Source organism: Scleropages formosus, chromosome 6, assembly GCF_900964775.1.
Source record: "Scleropages formosus chromosome 6, fSclFor1.1, whole genome shotgun sequence".
Lineage (NCBI taxonomy): Eukaryota > Metazoa > Chordata > Actinopteri > Osteoglossiformes > Osteoglossidae > Scleropages > Scleropages formosus.
This window is the reverse complement of record NC_041811.1, coordinates 37,944,180-37,966,105: the sequence shown is the minus strand read 5'-3', so window position 1 is coordinate 37,966,105 and position 21,926 is coordinate 37,944,180. Positions and strand designations below refer to the sequence as shown.

The window sequence follows — 21,926 nt, the reverse complement described above, 5'->3', positions numbered from 1 at the left end:
CTAAGAAGCTTAATTTTAAAGTAGAGTGACACTTGAGTTGTTTGTTTTTTTGTTTGCTTGCTTATTTATTTATTAAACAGTACTTTTACTTGAGCACCGCCTTCGTCTACCAGTTTTCCGGCTCCTCCGAATGCTGCTGGATTCAGGAAAGTACCATTACTGATTATTAAATAAGCATTTTTTGAACCAACGCAACGGACAAGAATTATAACAAGCGATTGTGACACGTCAGCGCGCTGACTGCCGCAACTTCTCACGACGACGAGCATGAATGTCCAAAAAAAGCGCCTCCTCGGCCTGAGGAAGCGAGTAATTTCATTGTGCAACAACAGACAGACAGACGGACAGTTAGACGGACGCCTTCGGCGCCGTTAAATAAAAGTTTGCTGAGGACGGATGGAATCGTGAGCGACGAGGCCTCAGGAATTCGGTGCGGCCCCTTTAAGGATCGTGTCGTCACGGCCCCTTGTCACGGCCCCTCGGCACGTTCAAGATGGCCGTCGTCGCGCAGCGCAGCGCACTGTGAGCGAGTGTCGAATAGACAAGAACTCGTCTCTTGAGCGTAATTAGCAGAAGAAACCAAAGTAACGAAGAAAGAGGCCGACCAGAACTGAGCACCGGTGGCGGCAATGAAGAGTCTGACGGTAATGCGCAGATCATCATGATCATCATTACGCGGCGTAGCGGGAGAGAGAGACGGGGTCACGACGACGACGACGGACGGACTGAGGCGAAGATTGAAGCGCGGCTCAGCTGCCGGCGACGATGATCGTTCGGTTCCTTCGTCGTGTCGTGTCCGTTTCGTTCCTCCTCCGCGGTGGCGACGCGTCCCGCTCGAGCTCCTCGGCACGTGATGCGGTGGAGCCGCTTGGTTCTGATGCGCAAATTATCAAACGACGGTGTGTGTGTGTGTGTGTGTGTGTGTGTGTGTGTGTGTGTGTGTGTGTGTGTGTACGTGTACGTACGTGTACGTACACACACACACACACACACACACACACACTCGCTCAACTTACTTACTCGGCAAAGCTGTGACTGACTGTTGTACGTCAGCGAGACGAGAGGTGTAGTAAGTAGTGTGTGTCTTCGCGTACTTTACCCTTCTACGTAACTTACTCTGTCCTCGGTCTGTCGTCTGGTCACTTGTGCTGAAGGCTTCTGCTTCGCGCCACTTGGCGCCCGTTTATTTACACACACACACACACACACACACACACACACACACTCACTCGTTCAGTGTCGCTGACTTATTTTCTCTGTGAACGAGTGTAAGTAAGTTCTCTTGCTTTCCTTCATCACATGAATTGTTACATTCACATTGTTTACTTGATCATTACTCTTATACTTTTCCTGTGTAATATGTGAAAACAGTTGAGAATGAAATTTTAGTCTTGCATTACATTAAGTCACAAAAACAATGAAGTGCATTAGATTACATTAACACTTCTTTCTTCATTTAGCTGACACCCTTGTCCAAAGCGGCGTACATCTCGGAGAAAAATAGCTCATTACATCAGCAGAAGGAGAGATTTGGATGTAGACACTGATTCTAGACTACAGTCCGTTTGACACGTACCACCACGGTATAAACCAGTACATCACACAAATAGCTGCATAAAGGTTTATCCATTAGTTTGCGGTTTCTTACAAAAAATGATTGTTTACACATGTATCATGCACGTAACAGTTCAGGGGAGAAGTGAGTCCAAAAGAGGTGAGTTTTGAGACCCTTCTTAAATGAAGAGAGGGATTCAGCAGTTCTGAGTGAGAGGGGCAGGTCATTCCACCACATAAGGAGTCAGAAATGAAAACCTTTGTGCTTTTCATTTTGAACCTTTTGTGCATCAAGGAGTGTATGAGTTGGGTTGGAATGTACCATTGTGATCAGGTCTGTTCATGGTTTTGTAGGGTGTAACCAGAGCATTGAACTTGACCTGCGCAGCTACAGGAAGGTCAGTGCAGCGAGACGAGGAGAGGACGTACGTGGGAATGCTTCGGCAGGTCAAACGCAACTTGTGCAGCGGTGTTTTGTATCAGCTGGAGAGGTTTGATGACAGAGGCCAGAAGGCCACACGGGAGAGAGTTAGTTGCAGTATCCAGGTAGGATATTGCCATGGCCTGGACCAGGAGTCGTACAGAGCTCAATGTGTTCTTTAAATCTGGGTTGGACACCGCAGAGAAAGGGGTACTTGTGAACGCACTTTTACTAGAGCGAGATCCGGCTCCTCTAAAGTATGCCTTGCAGAAGAGTGTTTCTGCCTTAAACAGCTGTGCTTTTATGCGTTCTCGAATTTTCCTGCAGGAACAGAGGGCTAAGTAGAATTTCAAGTGCCTCAGAATGGACGGCTACTTCAGAGCTGCTGTTTGTGACTTGGACAAGCTGTTGGATGACTTTGAACAGAACACAGGTTAGAACCATGCAACAATTTACACAAGGCTATATTCAAGTATCCTGGGGAAAAAACATGGCCATAACAAAGTAAAGGAGGTTGGGTTTAGGCATTATAATAAATGTATTTTTAAAGATGTTATCTTTTTTGAGAAAACATTTGGTTGAATCATGCGTCAATGGTGAGGGAAGTTAATGTTCGTTACCATTTTGACATTGTGTATGACTGGGTTTATCTTTTTTTAGTCAGATAAATGGCCACCTTGTGTGTTGATACCTGCTTTGTAATGTCTTTCACATGTTACATGTGTTTTTTTTTTTTTTTTTTTTATTTTTAAAAAAACTTGTGCAGATGATGTGGAATGCAGATCTGCAACACTGACGCTTCCTGTTGGCATCGTTTCTGACCCTTCGCCAGGAACAGACACCTTTGTTCCCGAATCATCAAATCCAGCAACTACAGCCAACATCAACTCCTTATTGTATGGTTCCTCTGTCAAGTGCTGTGGTCCTCCAAGTTACAATTATAAAGACAATGAGGCAAAAGCAAGGCCTTTCACAGGCGTGGACCTTTTGTCTTCTGTAGACAACAGAACAGCTCAAACACCTCCTTGTCCGGGCAGGGCTTTGAAGCCGGTGTGCGACTTGGTAAATGATACTGGCTCTGCTTTGCTTTGGTCCAATAGGGATGATGCCCTGAAGGAACTTGATATAATTGAGAAGCAGCTAGAAGAGCAACTGTTGGTAGACTTTGATTCTCCGGTTGTTCCTCTGCCTGGAAATGTGTCTCTGGCAAGTGCTGACAGCACTCTTTGGAAGGAATCTCCTGTAGAAGTTAGCTTGCTGGAGCAGGACACACACCAGCATCTAATTACCAGAGAGCTTCCGTCGTCATTGGGCCTGCTGGATATTTCTTTGCCTGCCGTTGCAGAGAGCGGCAGTGGGCCTCATGTTGCTGTTTCGACGGGTAACTCGGATGTCCTGGAATCTTTAGAGAATGACATGGATCATTTCTGTAATGAGAGAACTTCTGAAATGCCACCCAGCTTTGTGGAAGAGGAAGAGCCTTCATATTCTTTGAGAGACGAGACGGTAAGCCAAAGTGGTCAAAGCAGTGGAGATGATGATGGTAAAGAACAAGTTTCAAACAACAATGCTGATGTTCTGGAAGCACGTGAACCTCTGCACTGGAATGATGACCACTTGGCTCAGGAGTCTGAAAATGCAATATGGCTGGAATGCTCAGGCGGTGAGATGGGCAGCTCTCCTCGACAAGAGTCTTCATTGTCCTGTCTCCCAGTGGCTGTGTCCATGTGTGGATCACTTGTGGCATCCTTGGAATCTCAGAAGAAAGTGGAGCCCGAGGTCCAGGAAAATACTGATCCTGTATTTCCAGACTCCCATGTCACAGAGACCATCACTATCCCTGAGGTTCAGCAGTGTACTCCTGTAGTGGATAAACCTGTAAGCCATGATAACTTCAGCCCTGCTGATGCTTTTGGCGAGGAAGTAGATCGGTCAATCACAGCAACGGACAGAGGGGTAACAACATCCTCCCATTTGGGCGAAAGTCAGGCTTTGTCACTGGAAGGTGACTTAGGTTCAAGGACCCTTGCAGATGAAGCGGTTTCTCCCATTGCTGGGGAGAGTCCAAGAACTCCCTTGCCATACTCATTTGTAGACAGCATCTTGTCTGAAATTGAGAAGGCCGATACGGTGGTCACCGATGAGGAACTAGATGCTTTTTTGAGGGCGCAGCGTGACGACAATCCCTCTGCCGCGCCAGAGGAAGAATGCACCGATGAAGGTTTTTCAGAATTAAATGCTGACCTTGTTCCATCTCAAGATGGATTAATGGAGGGAGAGTGTGAGAATTACTCAGGGAAACAGGATAGACTTGCTATATTAGACCATGACCAAAATTCTCTGACAGGGGAGGAAAGTAGAGACTCTGACTTGTCTCATTCTCAGGACATTCATCATAGGAGGGCAGATCTTATTAAAAATGTCAGTGAAGAACCTACCAGTCCAGCTGACAGCCAGCATTCTCACTTTGGGGGGGCAAGACCCAAGCAGTTGTGTGGACAGCCACCAAGGATGTTGTCCAGCCTCGAAACTCAGGAACATGGAAGGACTGAGGCGAGGGATCTTCACAGCGGAAGCTCGGTGGTGAAGAACAACCAGTCCCTTACGGCTCCAGCCACCCTTAAGGAAGCCCCCAGCCACTGTGACATGAATTCCAGTTACCCTTGTGAAGATGACAGTGAGATTGGTGTTGGCTATGATGAGCTTTCTGAGCCGCCACCATATCTAGAGGTTCCGGAGAAGGATAGGGCTGATCCCTTGACCAAGAACATAATACGTGATGCTGAGGGTCTAGGCCTGAGGCAACCACTCTGGATGCCAGATTCTGAGGCTCCAAACTGCATGAACTGCCTGCAGAAGTTTACGTTCACTAGGAGGAGGCACCACTGTCGAGCTTGTGGCAAGGTGAATTCATAAGGTTTACGTGGGTTCTGTGAAGCGTTGCCCACCTGCTTGTTAAATAGCTTCATAGGGTATGATGGTATGATATAAACTATAATGGTAAAAGTGTAGTTGCAGCTTTGAATGAAGAGATGTTGCAGCATGTGCATTTTTTCATTTAGCTGATGCTTTTCTCCGAAGCGACTTACAATGTTAAGCTACTTAGTTATTAACCCATTTGTTCAGCTGGGTAATATTACTGGAGCAATTTAGGATAAGTACCTTGCTCAAGGGGACTACAGCTGGAGGTGGGATTTGCACCTACAACTGTTGGGTTCAAAGGTGGCAGGTTTAACCACCAAGTGAATGCAAATAATGTTTAAATGATGTAAAAAAAAAAAAAAAAAAAAAAAAAAAGTCAGCTCTTTTTAATCGTCTGTGTTCGTTCATTCATCATTCATTGTCATTCATCAATAACTACTTTTCCCTACCTGTGCAACCCTGCGCTGGAAACTGTGGAAGTGTTGACATTCATCATAAAAAATGTTACATTCATCACAATCACTGCTGATGTCTTTCACTCTGCAATGTGCACGAACACTGTTGCAGAGTTGTAGCATAACATTACTGGCAAAATATGGGATGTGAGTTGATCTTGCTTTGATCAAAGGTTAAGCCTTTGTTTATGCTACTGTAAGGATGTTCGCCTTACTTGTATGGTTTAAGGCGGTCGTCACTAATCCTTACTGCCAAATGTCAGAACTCGGCAATGATAAGGTTGATGGTACGGCAGTTGTAAGTTCAGGTCATTGCAAGTCACGTACGGTATGTTGTCAGTTGAGGGCTACTTGTACACTGGTGAACAAAAAGTGTAAGTTGGATGTTCATAATGTGGTAAAAGTGGTATTTATGTTATGGCACCATGGAAGTGTGACCATGTTAAATGAAATGTCTTATAGAAGGCTTTGTACAGAGTCCCATTGAATGAAAATGCCCATGAGGAAGATGAAATGAGCCAATTGTGGGTGGTAAAACAGTTGTACTGAATAAGGCCATTATGAGGAAAAGGGAGATTGTTATAGTTTTTGTTGTGCTACACCCTGTTTGTATATGTCAGAGGTGTAAAGCCAGTAGCGAAAGCAGACTTCGTTACCTACTGTGTGTCCTCCCAACACGATAACCACAATGATTTTGAAAGGACATGTGCTTTGCTCACAGGTGTACTGTGCTGTGTGCTGCAGCAGGAAATGCAGGTTAAAGTACCTGGAGAAAGAGGCCAGAGTGTGTGTTGCCTGCTATGAAGCCATTCGCCAAGGTGAGTTTGTTTGTTTCACTTTCTTATGAAGACATTTTGTTACAGATCATGCTGACAATGGTACGTGGAAAGACTTATTAATGCTGCGGTGTTTGCTGCCGCGGACCTGGCCTTCCGAACCACATTTCTTCCTTTTGTGCGGTGTTTGTTATGGATGGGCTTGCTTTCAGTGCACACCTCTCCTTTTGTTTCAAAATGGACTGAGTCAAGGATGTCTCTTGTGGCTAATCTCATTTCTCCTAGTGTTTGAAACTTTGTCCTGTGTCCACTGATGCCCACATTTGATGCAGCCTAGTGCTTCGCTGGAAGTGTGGTACTGTTTTTGGATGATAATTCAGTTTCTATATATTGCTGTCTGAAGCATCTATTTGTGGCACTTCAGAATAAGAGGAAAATGTACGTTAGGTGGTAATATTCGTGTTTTCATTTGTACGCTCAGTTTTCATTCTGGAGAGTTTTTTCTCGAAGTGTGAGTTTTTGTTAATTGGCTGGATTAGCAAAATCTTGTAATTTTACAAATACATTCTTTTCTGTTTTACCAGCATTTTACATTTGTAAGAAGTACTTGGAAACTTGGATGAATTCAAGTGCATAAATTATAATAATTTTAAATCAAAGTATAACAGAACAGAAATTATAACGCAGTCAATGTTCTACAATTAGTTATATCTACGTAACAAGGTCATTCCCTATTACCTGGTAAGTGTTGCAAAGTGAATAGTGTCACCTAAAACTAATCACAAAACCAAAATAAAAGGTATTTTTATACGTGACGGTAAGAGTTTACAGTATTTCTAATGGAATTATTTCTAGTGTTTTTCTGTAGTTTCCTTCCTATCGATCTATTATCAATAGATTTATCAATCCTTGTCCAGTGCAAGATTCTGGTGGTAATTTGGCTGATAAGTGTTTCATATAAAGAAAGAAAAGCAGTTGTCAATGCTACCCCCCCCCAACAACCACCGTATGGTGCTCATGATGGTTAACACAAAGTGATCATCTTCTCAGTGCTTCATTTCTTCTGCTATTACACGATTGCACGAAGAGAGGAGGAACGATCTCCTCAACCCCTTTTTTTTTTTTTTTTTTTTTAAACCCTTCCCCGACAGTAGGAGGGTTCACGACCCTGAGAAGGATCACACCATTTTGTAAATAACACACACATGTTGCATGTATTATTGACTTGTCTGCCTCAGTGCTGTTCTCTGAAATAACCTCCCATGGCAGTGATTCAAGTAACAAAGGTGATATTTACATGTTTGTTCCACAGGCACTTCCCCCTTTCTGTTGTGATACCTTTGAGCCAAAGTAGTTACCCCAAGTTGCTCACTCTTGCAACTGTTGCTGTGAATGTGTGATGTGCTCAAAACACTTTTTTGGATGACTGGAGCCTGCATTTGGAGATTGTTTCACATGGTCTTTCTTAGTAAGACTTCATTCATAGATGCTAATCTATAGATTCATAGTGCAGCCCCTCACCCTAAAAGAATGTAAAATTGTAACCTTAACACTATACGTCACTGTGGAAAAAGCATCAACTAAATGAATTAATGTAAATGTTTCATTTCACTGTATACTCTACCAGGTGTATATGGTTGAAATGACAAAGCCACTTTGAATGCAAGGTGGAGCCTGAGTGGCGCTCTCACCACGTGCAGGTGGTGTATGATGCATATGCTCCTTCTAAGGACAGTGGGCAGGAGGAGGTGGGGCAATTCCTTGGCTGCTTTGCCCTCCCACATAACTGCAGGTTACAGTTGGTTATGGGCAGTATTACTCTTCTGGTTTGGTTGCTTTCTGGTTAGTGAGCTCAAAAAAATCTATTGTTTTCAGGTCCTCTAGGGCAGGAAATTTCACCTAACTCACATAATTATCCTTTTTTTAATAAAAAAAATTTAAAGGCTATTAAAATACGTAGGCTATAAGCTCTTGAAGGTAGGACCTTTTGCAGCATCACATGCTAATAAACCATGAAGTCCTGCAATATAAATACAGGAGTTTGTGTGTCAAAAAAAAAAAAACCTTTTTTTGTACCTTTATAACAATTTGCACACAATCCGATGAACACGTCACACCCTTTCTTTGCAGCCCAAGCATTTGAGAGGATGATGAGTCCTACAGGCCCCGGCCCCAACCCCAATGTCCCGTCCGAATACTGCTCTACCATCCCTCCCATGCAACAAGCTCAGGCAGCTGGGACCATCAACTCACCCCCACCCACCGTCATGGTGCCCACTTCTGTCCTTAAGCACCCTGGTATGGAAGGTATGCTTGACAACCAGAATAGACTTCCTTGTTTTCCTTGTAAAAACAGAAGGGCTGTAAGACCACTCACACCTGCACATGCTTCAGTGAAAGGAAAGACAAAAGAGGGACATGGTTAGGAATGACTAGTGAACCAAACAGACTAGACCCCTGAAGAGGTCAATGGAGAGAGGACTGGAGCGACCTGGTTATTTTGTAGCTTATTAACAAACATACCAAGGCTTTGATAGAACTTCATACAGTCCAGGGTTCCATACTCATTGTAGAAACAAAGGTATCGCAGTACACACAGGCCATATGTGTGGGGTCCCGCGCAATGAAGAAATGCTTATTTATAGCAGGAATACTCTTCTTTTAAATAAAGCTTTGGTCTTGCAATCACACATTTGTTAGCAATACTTTACAGAATTAAATGCATATTGTAAACTTTCTTTATAATATAAAAAATTAAGCTAAATTAACAAAATATTTGTCTAAGGTATAAATGCCCTGTTTGTAGCCCTGTGCTTGTGAGAGAGAATCAGATCCATCTGGACCTGGCATTGGACTAGCGGTTATTGGAATTTTTTTTTTTTTTTTTTTTTTTTTTTTTTTTTTTTTTAAAAAGGCAAACAATGAATAGTTTTTTTATTTGAATTAAAAGTTACTTGGCTTTACTAAAATGAGTAAATTGTTACCTGTTTAGAGATTATGGACTATTAAATAATCATTGTTGAATCAATTATTTTAAAATTTAGGGTTAATTGGTCATTGACTTAACTATATATATTATATATACACATAAACTTTAAAAAAAAATATTATATATAATGGATTCTATGCATATCACAGGGCCACAGCAGCGAATGACCCCATGTACATGGAGCGAGGGTTGGGGTCACAAGGTCATGATTTATCACAGGTGTAACCATGTAGAGCTTTCCAAAAGAGTGTCCCCATATTGCAGAATCCAGTGCAGTTGACACGCAAATCTAAACACTTCTGTCATTCCCCATGTACGCAGAGGGAACTCAAGGTGTTGACCACAATATTAGAATACATCTCACTCTCCAATACGTCCAGTCTGGAGACCATCCGCTCACGACGTCATTGACAAAGGAGTTTGGGTTGTAATTGAACAGCAGGATGGTTGGGGAAATGTCCAAATACTCCCCCCCCTTGTTAAAATTTCCTTCGATTCTTGCATGAGCCCCCGGTCCAGTAAACTTGTGTTTTACTGCCTTCCCACAACTAATATATCAAAGTACCTGGAGAGGCTTTGCATTTAAAACACAGCTGAGGTGTCCCTGGGAAGGTACATCCTGTGAGTGGACTTCAGCTTTTGTTGCTGGATGATGAGGGAGGTGTAGGCAGGGAAGACTTGGTCACATATTGACCATTCATGGTAAAACAGTATACAGGTGGCCCCCGATTTACCATGGTTTGACTTACAATTTTTTTCAACTTTACAATGGTGAGCTGGCAATAGATATCCAGTAAAAGCTGTACTTCGAATTTTGATTTATTCCTGGGCAAGTGATAAGTGGATCAATACTCTTGCAATGCTGGGCAATTGCAGCAATCCGCATCTCCCAGTCTGTCATACAGAGGTGTGTATTAAATGCATTTTCCTCTTACGATATTTTCGACTTATGATGGGTTTCGTGGAACGTAACCCCATTATAAATTGGGGACTGCCTGTATAGTGCAGAGATCATTCCCCTGGAGTTGTCTGATGTAATAAGCCGTTTCTCAACGTTTCTTTCCATAATCTGTTCTCCTTTTAAGGTGAAATTTATTTTTTAAATTTAAGAATAACATGACACTTTCTTTGGTAACAATGCCCTGTACATGGCTGTTAAAGATATAAAAACAGTATATAACATTTATATGCCCACCTTGGGGCTTCGTCCCAGTTGGCCGTGCCAGGTATACCTCCAAAGGGAGGTGCCCAGGGAGCATCCTTATCAGATGCCCGAACCACCTCAACTGGCTCCCCTCAATGTGAAGGAGTAGCAGCTCTACTCTGAGCTCCTCCCGGATGTCCAAACTCCTCACCCTTTCACGGAGAGCGAGTCCCAACACCCTGCGGGGAGAGCTTATTTTGGCCGCTTGTATCCGCCATCTTATTCTTTCGGTCATCACCCAGAGTTGATGACCATAGGTAAGGGTAGGGACGTAGATCAACTGGTAAATGGAAAGCTTCGCTTTATGGCTCAGCTCCCCCTTCACCGCTACAGTCCGGTACAGCGACCACATTACTGCTGCCGCTGCTCCCAGTCTGCGGCCGATCTCACGCTCCCTTCTCCCCTCACTCGTGAACAAGACCCCAAGAAACTTGAACTACTCCATCTGTGGCAGATCTTCTCCCCTTACCTGGAGGGGGCATACCATCCTTTTCCATGAGAGAACCATGGACTCAGACTTGCAGGATGGATTTTCACTGCTGAAATACGTGTGTAGTTATGCTTTGTTGTGAGAGAAACTACTTATAAAAAAAAAAAAAGTGAACTGTATTCCACAGCACATGAATTCTCACACGGTCCTATTGAAAGTCCCAGGAAGAGAAGTCCCAGAAGAATATATTCTATGAAGGGTGTGGAGAAGAGGAGAACATACTTGTGTACATACAAGGGGGGGGGGACTGTGTTCAGCCTGTCTTAAGATGGAAGGGATGGGAAATGTGTTCAAGTGGAGAATTTCAACAGACTGACACTTCCTGGCCAGGTTTCCCTCGAGAGCAGAGGAGAGTCTGGTTTGCTGATGGGATTCTGCCAAATGGGGAATTTGCAGACACCACTTGGCTCTCAGTGGGGGGCAGGAGGACCTCCCAAGAGTTGAGTCCTGTGAGCCTGGAGCCCCCAGTGGTAAGTGGGAGGTGCACAGCTGCTAATGTTGACATGACTTTGACAATAAATGTGCCGTTTTGCTGCGGACCTTCGGTTGCATAACTAGATGCGTCAACTTTTTCTTTTCATGTAAATTTCCAAGACTTTACAAAAGTGATGAGCTACTGAAAGAATTTTTCTCCACAACCATAGAGTGTCGGCAAGGCAGTGACCCCTGGTGCCTGGTCTGCGGAGGAGCACGCTGATTTGGAGACGGTTCCGGGGCTCAGGGGGGCTCTGGGTGGAACTGCAGCAGCCCTTGAACTGCCAGGTGGGGCTGAGCGATCCCCCATCAGAGGGCCTTGGGATTACAGCCTCTTGTGCTCCATCGATAGCCTTGTGGAGAAGGCCCCCAGCTTGTTACCTGAGGATGAGGAGGGACTGCCTCCGCTGCTTCTCCTTGCTGGGGAGGAGGATGGTGGAGGTGAGGAAGAGTTTGTGACGCATGACCCCGGTAAAGGTCTGGTTTCTTGTTGAAATATAGAATACCAAGGGTTTCCACGCTCACTGTGACCCTGCTTGGCAGCGAGGTTGAGGGAGGGAGGCTAGGTGCTACACTGAACATGGCCGCATCATGATCGCAGGCTCCACTTGTGCTCACGTTTATGTATCTGTGATGATGGAGAGGAGAAGCTATGGAGGAAGCTCATTGTAGCAAAGCTGAAAATGCCGTCATGAATGAATCACAGGTTTCATTTCATTCTGTGTCATACCGGTGGATAGTAGTGAGTACAGTTCTGCGTGCAGTGCAGCGTGTTTAGTAATCAGTACTACGCTATGTACCTTTGGGTACCACGCTTACTTTGGCTGACCTACAAGCTCATCCGTTCAGTAACGGAGGTGGGATCTGTTCTGCTGTGTCTGTGCAGATATGTTGGTGGAAGAACGTCCTGCACATAGCCAGGTCCTGCAGCTCCTGGAAGAGGGTGGGCCACGACCTTTGACCTTTGTCCTCAATGCCAATCTCTTGATTAATGTGAAGCTCATTACCTGTAAGTATCTCTGCATTTCTTGGCATTCTGTGTTCAGTGTCTCTCTATTTTATTTATCATCTCCGAGGGTGCGATTTCCATGATTTAGTGCATGGTGGTGCAGTGGGTGGCGCTCCTGCCTCACAGCTCTTGTTTGCATTGATAACACTACATAGTATCTATTGGAAGGTGCTTTAGAGAAAAGTGTCTGAAAAATAAATGTAAATGCATGGATCTGAATTGCTCTTTATCTGACTGTTGGTGATCTGAGTGCTTCACACTGGAAGAATAAGTGAAAGAGGTGCGCACTGGTTAATTCAGTTGCTAGCGCTGCTGGTCACCTCAGACCATGGGCCGTATGCAGCTGCTGGAAGCCATCGATGGGGTAGCCCACATGAGGACTGGGGGGTTTTTTGCTGTGACTAAGTACTGCAATTATGTGCTGTGTGAACTAGCATGATTTGCATACTCGTGGCTAAAATGAATTTAGTTGTAGTACGAAAATGCACCTGTTTGTACAGCCACCCTGTCAAATGATGACAATACGTTACGCACGGCAGCAGGGAAGTGGCAGTTTATATGATGGCTCACCAACTAAGAGTGGCGTCGAGACCGTTTTCTGATGGAGAGCTCGCAAAGAAGTGCTTTTTAATGCGTCTACATTTTATGTGTCGTTGGAAACATGAATGTAATCACTGTGGCTCCGCGTGCAGTTCTCATTGCTTATGTAATGGAAAAATATGCTGTGCTATAAAGACACACCTACATCCAACGTTCTTTTGGTACCCAGGTTAAACGCTTATGCTGCATGAATCATGTCCATGTTGAACTTGCACCCATGAACAGTTATGAATAATTGAAAATATTGCTTTCAGCTCACTGACGCTTCTTTGAATGCTGTTCATTATAAAGCCTCCTGTTCCGTCACCTGTTTCACAGATACTGAGATGCTGGAGTCAAGAAGGCATCGGAGCAAATGGCAACATAAAGTGTAATAATGTAATTGTGCGGTAATGACGCCTTTTCAGCAGGTTCTATTTTATCCTTTCAAAATGGACAGATTATTTTTCCAGCATCAGTAGTGTGTTGGTGTCAGAGAAGTCTGAACAAATGAGTGACAGTGAGCGAGTGCAGAACAGTGCGGGAGCACGGGGATATAGCGTTAACTTGCATTGCTTATCAGTAGTGTTTTTGCACCCTGCCAGCCTTGGTGTCTGCTGTGATACAGATATGATTGAGCGCCAACCTCCAGCAATGCCAGAGAGCCACTGACATTTATCTGACTCTTTGTCTAAGGCAACTTAGTGGTAAGCTACTGTACAGTTATTTACACCTTTATACAGCTGGGTAATTTTACTGGAGCAGTTTTTAGGGTAAGTACCTTGCTCAAGGGTACTACAGCTGGAAGTGGGATTTGAACCCATGACCTTTGGGTCCAAATGCAGCAGCTGTAACCACTAAAACACCGTTGCCCAGGGTGCGAAAGGACAGATGAGGAGTGTGCTGAAAGAATCGGTAAAGCAGTTTGTATTTTGCAGTGTTTAACAGCAAACAGTGGTGTGTAGCTGCCACCCCCTCACTAATTTCCTCTGTGCGTGTGGCCCTCACTAATTTCCTCTGTGCGTGTGGCTCAGACTCTAGAAAGAAGTGCTGGTGCTTCAGCTCCAATGGGCTGCAGGGAGTCGGCCAGAAGGAGCTCGTGTTTGTCATCCAGTGCCTCCCCGAGGAGATGGCGGTACCTCGTGACATCTTTGCATTGTACATCAGCACCTACCGGGATGCAGAGAGAGGTGAGGAACAAGTGTGTTGCGGTCAAAGCGCCGTGCCAGCTCACAGTCCCATTAAGGGCAACAAAGGTATTAAGATGTATGGCTGCGGTGTGTGTGTGTGTGCTGTGCTCAATGTGGAACTGGGCATGTCTTCCACTTTCTGCAATGTTCGCAGGTGTTTCACTCACTTGTGGTTCTCTTAACATTGTGCTCATTGCGCAGGGAACTTTGTGGAGGACTTGGGAAACATCACTTTCACCGAGAGCTTCTTGGGAAGCAAGGAGCACGGCGGCTTCCTCTTCTTTCGGCCCACCTTTCAGTGCCTGGAGGGCCTCCCGCTGCCTCATGCTCCCTACCTCTTTGGGGTCCTCATCCAGAAGCTGGAGGTGCCCTGGGCCAAAGTGTTCCCTCTGCGCCTGTTCCTGCGACTCGGGGTTGAGTACGGCGGTGAGCTGACACCTGTCGCTGCATTTCACAGAGTTCGATGTCTCAAACGCACCCTTGTTTCTTTGGCTCATCGAGCCAAATTGCCATGTGTCCCGCAGTGTACCCCAGTGCACTTGTGAGCGTGAGGTACCGCAAGGCTGTCTTCACAGAGAATGGACACACCATCATGAACTTACTTGCTGTAAGTGACGTGCGGGGCTGTCATTGAAATACTCAGCAGAAAAGTGCAAGTGTGTTTTGTGTCATTGAGGTCAGTGAAAAGAACAGTTCAAGCAAAATAAATAAAATGTACTTTGGTGCTTCCTTTTAAAAAGGTGAGAGAGACTAAGTACTTGGGATGAACACATGACGTAGCTTGGATAAAACTCTCTGACCACGTCCCTTTTGCTGCTGTAATTTGTCTCTTGTAATGTCTTGCATTTATTAATTTAGCTCATGCTTTTCTGCAAAGAAACTTACAATTATTTACCCATTTATACAGCTGGGTAATTTGTACTGGAACAATTTACGGTAAATTCCTTGTTCAAGGCTACTACAGCTGGAGGGGGATTCAAACCTGCGACCTTTGTGTCGAAAGGCAGTAGTTCTAACCACCATGCTGTCCTGAAAGTACCTGCTGTCTCAGCAACCACAAACATTCCAGCTGTCTCAGTTAAACAATTGAAGTAGCTGCTAGCTGGAATAAATGTGGTACATGAAATCATACACTTGAAGAAGAAAGGAAGGAGAAACCAAAATGTTACCTGAGAGACAATTGAAGAAATAGGTGAAAAAGAACAGGTTTGTAGGTCAGAGAGAAATAACGGTCACATTGAGACATGTGGGATTAATGAGTTCCTTTTAATGGACTCGTTTTGTTTGTAGTTGTTGAGTTTTACAGAGAAATTCTAGTCCTATTTTGTGTGATAAAGTGATGGTTTATCTTTAAGAAACACTGGCAAGTTCTTCATGTAGGGAACAGTAAAACCCTCTCCAATGGAATGAAGCTGAGAGCAGGTGGCCAGGAAAATGATTCAAACACAGAAAGATCACATTAGTGATGTGATGCACATATTTTTATAGGGAAATTCCACCCTGGAGCTGACAGACACCGTGAGCCGTGTGACTCGAGGGCGCTTCTGTAGTTCCCGTGATCTGTTTTAGTCACGCTTGGCTTTTTGTTTTCGTTCGGAACGAGCCATGTGCAGCACATAACGCAGGTTACTTTGTCGGCAGGACCTCAGAAACTACCAGTACAGCCTTTCAGTAGTGGAGGGGCTGCGGATACACATGGAGATGGGCAACGTGTACATCGACATCCCCAAGTCCAAGTTCAACGAGGTGAGGCTCTTTGGTCCGGAGTTCTTGTTGCACTTTTCCCCCGCTGCCAGGAAAGCAGCGAGGCTGAAGCCTTGAGGTCAACCCTGTAACTGCTGAAAGTGCCCTGTCCCTCGAGCCCAATTCTACTCGCAACACACACCTTGGTTAAAAGTGTGGGGGGGGGGGGTCATGGCATTCTCTGTCCTGCGAACCTCTTCTCTCTCTCTCTCCCCTTTGCTCTGCACTTGTGTCAGATGCTCAAAGTGCTCAATTCGTCCAATGAACATGTCATCAGCATGAGCGCCAGCTTCAGCACGCAAGCGGACTCCCACCTGGTGTGTGTCCAGAATGAGGATGGCGCCTATCACACGCAAGCCAACAGTGTGGCGGGGACCACCCGGAAAGGTGATCGAACAGACGAGTCGCTCACTTCGCAGGGCTAACGGGCTATTTGGGTTGCAAAACTGACTGTTTCGGACACTAAGTGGAAAAGGGTCCACGTTTATTTTCAAATGAACATCCTTCTCCGAAGTGGCAGAGGCTGGAGTGCGGGAGGTGCTGAGGAGTCACCTGAGGTCTCACCAGTTCTTCCAGGAAGACGCTTCTCTCGCAGGCCTTCGCCCGCTTGAAGGCCCTGCTATTGTTTTTTATACTTTTTAATAAGGATGAAGGACAGTTCCTCTCTGCAGAGATTCCCCACTGTCTTAAGTTCTGTACTTCAATCCCCACCGCAGGTTTCTGTGGCGTTTAAGTGGGAATGTGAGGGCCTTTGTGGAACTGATTGTGATAGTGGGTGGTGTGTGTGTGTGTGTGTGTGTGTGTGTGTGTGTGCGCGTGCGTTCTCGTTCCCCCCCCCCCCTTTGTTTTGTCAACCACTGTAGTGATGATGAGCCGTCAAGTGAGGGAACAGATGTTGTTTCCCATTGCTTGTCTTCGGGGTGTAAACATGGGAGACTCTGCACACTACACACCGAGTCGGATCCTTTCCACTTCTGCCAGGCAGCTCAGGAACTTGGCGCATCAGCATCACCACCGTGGAGCATTGTTTTGCGCCACCGTGTCCCACCCAACCACTGTTCTCAGCAAATGCACTTGATGTGAAATATGCAGAACTGTGTATAGTTAACATTTGTCGTGTGTCTCTGTCAGTGACGGGAGCCAGTTTTGTGGTGTTCAATGGAGCCCTTAAAGCCTCTTCGGGCTTCATCGCCAAGTCCAGCATCGTTGAAGGTAAAGATATGAGCCCATGGTGCAGTCTGTTCTTCAGGGCTCCTTACACACACACACACACACACACACTGCACTGTCTTCACCCACACTTTCGTTGTGCTGCGAACCCCAGACGGCCTCATGGTCCAGATTCCACGAGACACCATGGACGCCCTGCGGCAGGCATTCCGCGACCAGGCAGACTTCCAGATACCCTGCGGCAAGGCAGACACGGGAGAGGTTTGGGAAAAGGTCAACGTGCGCTGGGTGGACTGGACACCACCGAGCACCGGGTATGGGGTTCCCGCAGGCCCGAAAAATAGTCTAGGTGGAGCGGTTCAGTGCTGCCGCTTAGTCACCGTGTACTTTTGAGGCACATTAAACTGAGTGACTTGTGTAGCCGTGCAGAAACTGCGAGTGAGTGCTCTTTGTACAGTTAAGTGCCGTTCTAGCGCACGGCGAGTGTCTGCCCTCCTCCTCGCTGCTTCTTATTCCCTTTAGAGTATGAGTGGTGCCTCCTAGCGGTAGGCAGTTACCTTCTCGCTTCTGTCCTGTATTTAACCCTGACCCTTGCTGTGCTCACAGTACGCCGAGTCCCGTGGACCACAGGTCTCTGGAAGGAGCCGTCAGTGTCCGAGTGCAGCAGGAGACGGAGTTTGAGGCTGAAGGAAAGACCATCAAGTGCACCGAAGTGCGTCGCCGCCGCCAATTAGCGTTACTGTGTCCGTAATACTTTAAATTTGACTGCGCCCTTCTTCAGCTCACATGTACAAAGAGCTCGTCTAAAATAATTCCGTGCTGCATGGCCTAGAAAAGCACCATCGAAGAGGTCAAGTGGCAGTCGTTACACTGCTGTCCTGCTCTGCTCTTTCTCAAGGTGTTTTATCATCTCAAGAGCCCTGCGGCTTCCTTCCCGACAACGCTGTCCTCCCACAGCCACTTCCTGGTCGAGATCGCCACTGCAGGCTGCGCCGCCCTTTGCCCCCACCTTTCCGTTCTCAAGACCAGTGGAATCAACTGTCTTGGCCTGCGCGTCTCCGTGGATGCAGACATGGTAACCGTGGCGAGGGGCCGGCAGGGCACTCAACACCTGCTACATTTCAGCACTGCTGATGGCAGATAGCAAGTGGAGCAAGTGCAAACACTGCCACGGGTTACAGAGCCGCGACTCTTCTGCGCGCCGCCATTAGCCTTTGCAGCGTAAACCTCGGGCGGCACAGTGGCGCAGCAGACACCTTCTCCCTCGCAGTACCTGCACTGCTTAATTATACTTTTCACTCCAGCTTTGCGTGGAGTCCCTGTGTTCTTCCGCGCTCATGAATAGTCATGGTTCGTGGATGAGGTGCTGATCGTGAGAACATGAGATAAAGCTGAAATAAATGTGAAATGTGCAGTAATTCTTCACTGTGTTTCCGTCAAGAACTCGCCTCTAGTGCAGGGTCTGTGTTCTTCACTGGAAACGTCTGCCTTTGAATCTAAAGGTCGCAGGTTCAAATCCCACCTCCAGCAGTAGTACCCTTGAGCGAGGAACTTTCCCTTGAATTGGTGCAGTGAAATTATGCAGCTGTGTAGACTAGTGCTGTAAGTTGCTTTGGAGAAAAGTGTTGGAAAATAAAGGTGAAGGGTGAAGAAGGTGCAGTTAGAAGCATTTCCAACTTTGTTTTCATCCTGGAAAATCCGTAGCTCTGTAGAGGTTCATCGCTTGGTGTGCTTTTTCTGCTGAAAATGCACATTTCTTTACATATTTTTGTTCCTCAGATGCTTGAGAATGACCTCCGTGCGTGTGCGTGTGCGTGTGCGTGCGCACGTGTTCCTGCTTGCCTCGTAGGTGGAGTACCAGGCTGGTTCTGGAGGCTCTCTCCTGCCCCAGAGGTACATGAATGAGCTGGACAGCGCCCTTATACCAGTCATCCACGGCGGCAGCTCCAGCATCCCCCAGCAGCCTATGGACTTGGAGTTTATCTTCTACATCACAGAGGGGCTCTGCTGATGCAGGGAAACGTCGAGCGTCCGGGAGCAGGTCTCGTTCGGGATGCCGTGCTGCCACATCTAGGAACCAAAGAGTGGAACATCCTCCCTGCTCTTGCATCGGCTTTCGTTTTTCGCTTTCACTTGTCCTGTTCCAAGGCACAAAGCCTGGGTTCGTCGTTCACCTCTCGTGTGTCTCGCTCAAGTGCTCAGTTGCTACTGATGGTTGCGAGACCACGGTCTTCAGGGTCATGAGCCCATTGCTGGGCAAGTGAGGGGAATGTGCCACTTGGCTCTCGTTCGCAGTTTCGTAAAGCGCGCAGCCTCGGGTTTGCCCCGCAACTGGAAGAGCTGATAGAAGTCTGAAAGCAGTGCGTTTCGAGCCAATATGTAAACCGCATCTCGTCTTTCTGCTGCCGAGTTGGAGCCCTTTGAAAGTCATTTGAAAATGAAGATCACTTATGTTGAGTGTTTGAAATGTCTTCATGTAAGCCTATAACTTTAGATATATAAGAATGTGGACACACAATATTAATCACTTTTTTTTTTTTTGTCCATAAACTAAAGCTCTTGGTATACCGTGTAATTTAGCAGTGATAATCGTTCTGTAAATACGCCGATGGTCCGTCTTTTAATAGAACCAATTTTTGGAAGAGTTGTGTGCTTGAAAACTAATATTTTTGATAGGACAAACCGCTTTGCAGTCGTGGCAGGAATAGCCCCATAGGAGGGTGAGTTACATGACAACTTAAGACACTAATTGTGGTACATAGGTCACTTTACCTCAGTGAACATGCAGGAAAACAGGGGAACCTGATTGTTTTTGGCACTAAGACTCTCTTTCCGTGAGGCAGGAGGAGACCGAAGGGGTTGTTTCATGATGGATGAGTTCACTGGAGTTTCACCAGACTTTTCATTCACTCAAGCACTTTGTGTGACTGACCCTCAGTGGTATTTTATTTCTTTTAAGTCACTGATTTATATTCAGCCAGTTGTGCTGCAAACCCATTTTTACATTGACGCTGAGCTTCGCCGTATTCCTAAAGCAATGCTGGAGAACAGACATTTAGCTTTCACACTTGAGCTGAACTAGTGCTACACAGGTCAGATCAGTTCGCCAGAGATGTCGCCGACTTGTTCGCCGCATTTTCGTTTCGGCCCAATTCAGTAGTATAATGGTGCCGGGTTTCTGTCGCAGAGCAACTTGTGTGTAAATACAGCATGAAACCCTGAGCTGCACTTGAGCTGCACTTCACCGCATTGCCAGTTATAAACATGTTCCTCACGTTGTCTCCACGTGAAAGCCTCTCTCTCTATCTTCGTTGTCCTTCGCAGGTCCGTCTGTCACTGAAATACTGTGTTCTTTCGCTCCGTTATTTGAGAGCAGCGTTGGGCGTTTTAGGAACTCGCTGTACTTTCCAAGGTGGACTTGTGCTCTTATAAACTGCACAACATTATAGGCTGCAGGGAACTGCCCCCCCCCCCCAACACACTACCCCTCCAGCACCAGAGTCGTCAGACGCAGCCAGTAGATCTTCTGCGTCTCTATGCACTCCAGTCACGCTCGCTGAGCTCTTACTCCATTGTTGGTTAGAATGAAATCATTGGTTGTATGTGCCTAATATGCAACCACTCTTGGAGCATTTACAGTGTTTGCAGTGTAAAAAGTTCTGCATGTCACTACAAAAATGGCTTTAAGTAAAAGTTCTAATATGGAGATTTTCAAACTGAAGAGTACAAACCTGGACTGTGGAAGTTTTAAAATCCATTGGAAAGTTGGTTTCTTCACTAGCATTTTTAATAATGCTGCTGTTAAATCTTTTTGGAGGATTTGAATATTTTCTCAGTTTTCAAGAGGAAATTGCAACTTATGGTAATGTCAGTCATAGTGAAAATGTATTTTTATGCTTTTTAACCTTTTGTCTACTGTGTATCTACCTACATATGATTATTAAAACCAACAACTTTGATAATGCGGGTATTTGGGAACTGAGCGTCTTCCTACAATATAAATTTGTATAGCTGTAACGAGAAAATTATACTAATTTGTATGCCATATCTATTTTCATATTGCTATATGCCATTTAGTGTTATCGGCTCACACACCTTTTCACCAAGGTGACTTGCACTGCTTGACACGCTACTTACAAGGGTCACTCATCCATACATCAGTGAAACACACATGGTGAACCTGAACAGCATGTCTCTGGAGTGTGGGAGGAAACCAGAGCACCCAGGGGAAACCCACAGACAAAGGAAGAACATGGACGGTGGGATCTTTACCTAGAGCTCTGAATGTAACTGCTGCAGGTTCAAGAGTTTGTCCATTCTGCTGTAGTCCAGTCTGGACTTGTGTGTCAGTGATATGGTGAGCTCCCAACCCCACATGTTCTCTGGAGGTAAGGATCTTCTGCTCTGCTGAGGTGATACATCTAAACTAAGGCCCTGTGGAAAAAAATACAAATGGCAAACTGCTGCTGCTGGAATAGCAAATTAAATCTTGATGAGGTATTTTTTTATATGGTTAATAACCAAACTATGTCAAGTGGTAACATTGCAGAATGATGTTTCTTTGTGCAACAACTGCTTCCACTGGCCTTGAAACTGCTCTTAAAAAGAGAGCTAGAAGCTTAAACATGTCACAAATACAGCCAAACATGTGTAGAATGTGTGGAGTCTTGCTGCTCTGAATATGTTCCCTTCTCTGTTCCTAAGAATTTCATCAAAATTAAACATGTATCGCATATGGTTAGTATCCAGAGAAATGCAGGTTCGGTTTCTTGTGTTTTTCTTAATTTTGCTTATTCTGTGTATCAATAAAATGTTTTTAAATCAACTGTCCTTGACTGGTTGATGGCCGGGACTACGTGAATTCACAGGTTCCTGCTTCCAAATCCAGTGTCCAGTGACTTAGGTGCTCAAAGTGTGACATCGCGATACAAGTGTCTTTCCGCCCAGGAC

The 21,926-nt window shown here is 45.6% G+C and overlaps 1 protein-coding gene across 5 annotated transcripts; it reads left to right on the top strand.

The window, feature by feature from the left end:
* Nucleotides 1-392: 392 nt before the first annotated feature.
* zfyve16 (zinc finger, FYVE domain containing 16) lies at nucleotides 393-21,131 on the top strand. Of its 5 annotated transcripts, XM_018745044.2 has the most exons (19): nucleotides 393-644; nucleotides 1,909-1,952; nucleotides 2,303-2,408; nucleotides 2,742-4,879; nucleotides 6,074-6,170; nucleotides 8,259-8,435; nucleotides 11,142-11,281; nucleotides 11,456-11,726; nucleotides 12,172-12,294; nucleotides 13,908-14,063; nucleotides 14,265-14,489; nucleotides 14,588-14,670; nucleotides 15,705-15,809; nucleotides 16,043-16,193; nucleotides 16,938-17,018; nucleotides 17,131-17,290; nucleotides 17,583-17,688; nucleotides 17,875-18,051; nucleotides 18,826-21,131. In XM_018745044.2, the coding sequence occupies exons 3-19, from the start codon at nucleotides 2,339-2,341 to the stop codon at nucleotides 18,985-18,987; spliced, it is 4,422 nt and encodes a 1,473-aa protein (XP_018600560.2). In that variant the 5' UTR covers nucleotides 393-644; nucleotides 1,909-1,952; nucleotides 2,303-2,338; the 3' UTR covers nucleotides 18,988-21,131. The 5 variants fall into 5 exon arrangements, with proteins under 5 accessions (XP_018600560.2, XP_018600562.2, XP_018600558.2 ...); XM_018745046.2 differs by lacking the exon at nucleotides 1,909-1,952; XM_018745042.2 differs by having other exon boundaries at nucleotides 1,909-2,408.
* Nucleotides 21,132-21,926: the final 795 nt, after the last annotated feature.

Excerpts from the sequence above, each read along its gene's own strand:
- zfyve16 (XM_018745046.2), top strand. The coding sequence starts at position 2,339 with ATGGACGGCTACTTCAGAGCTGCTGTTTGTGACTTGGACAAGCTGTTG. Across the intron at positions 4,880-6,073 it reads ACTGTCGAGCTTGTGGCAAG|GTGTACTGTGCTGTGTGCTG; the intron begins GTGAATTCATAA and ends CTTTGCTCACAG. Across the intron at positions 17,291-17,582 it reads TGGACACCACCGAGCACCGG|TACGCCGAGTCCCGTGGACC; the intron begins GTATGGGGTTCC and ends CTGTGCTCACAG.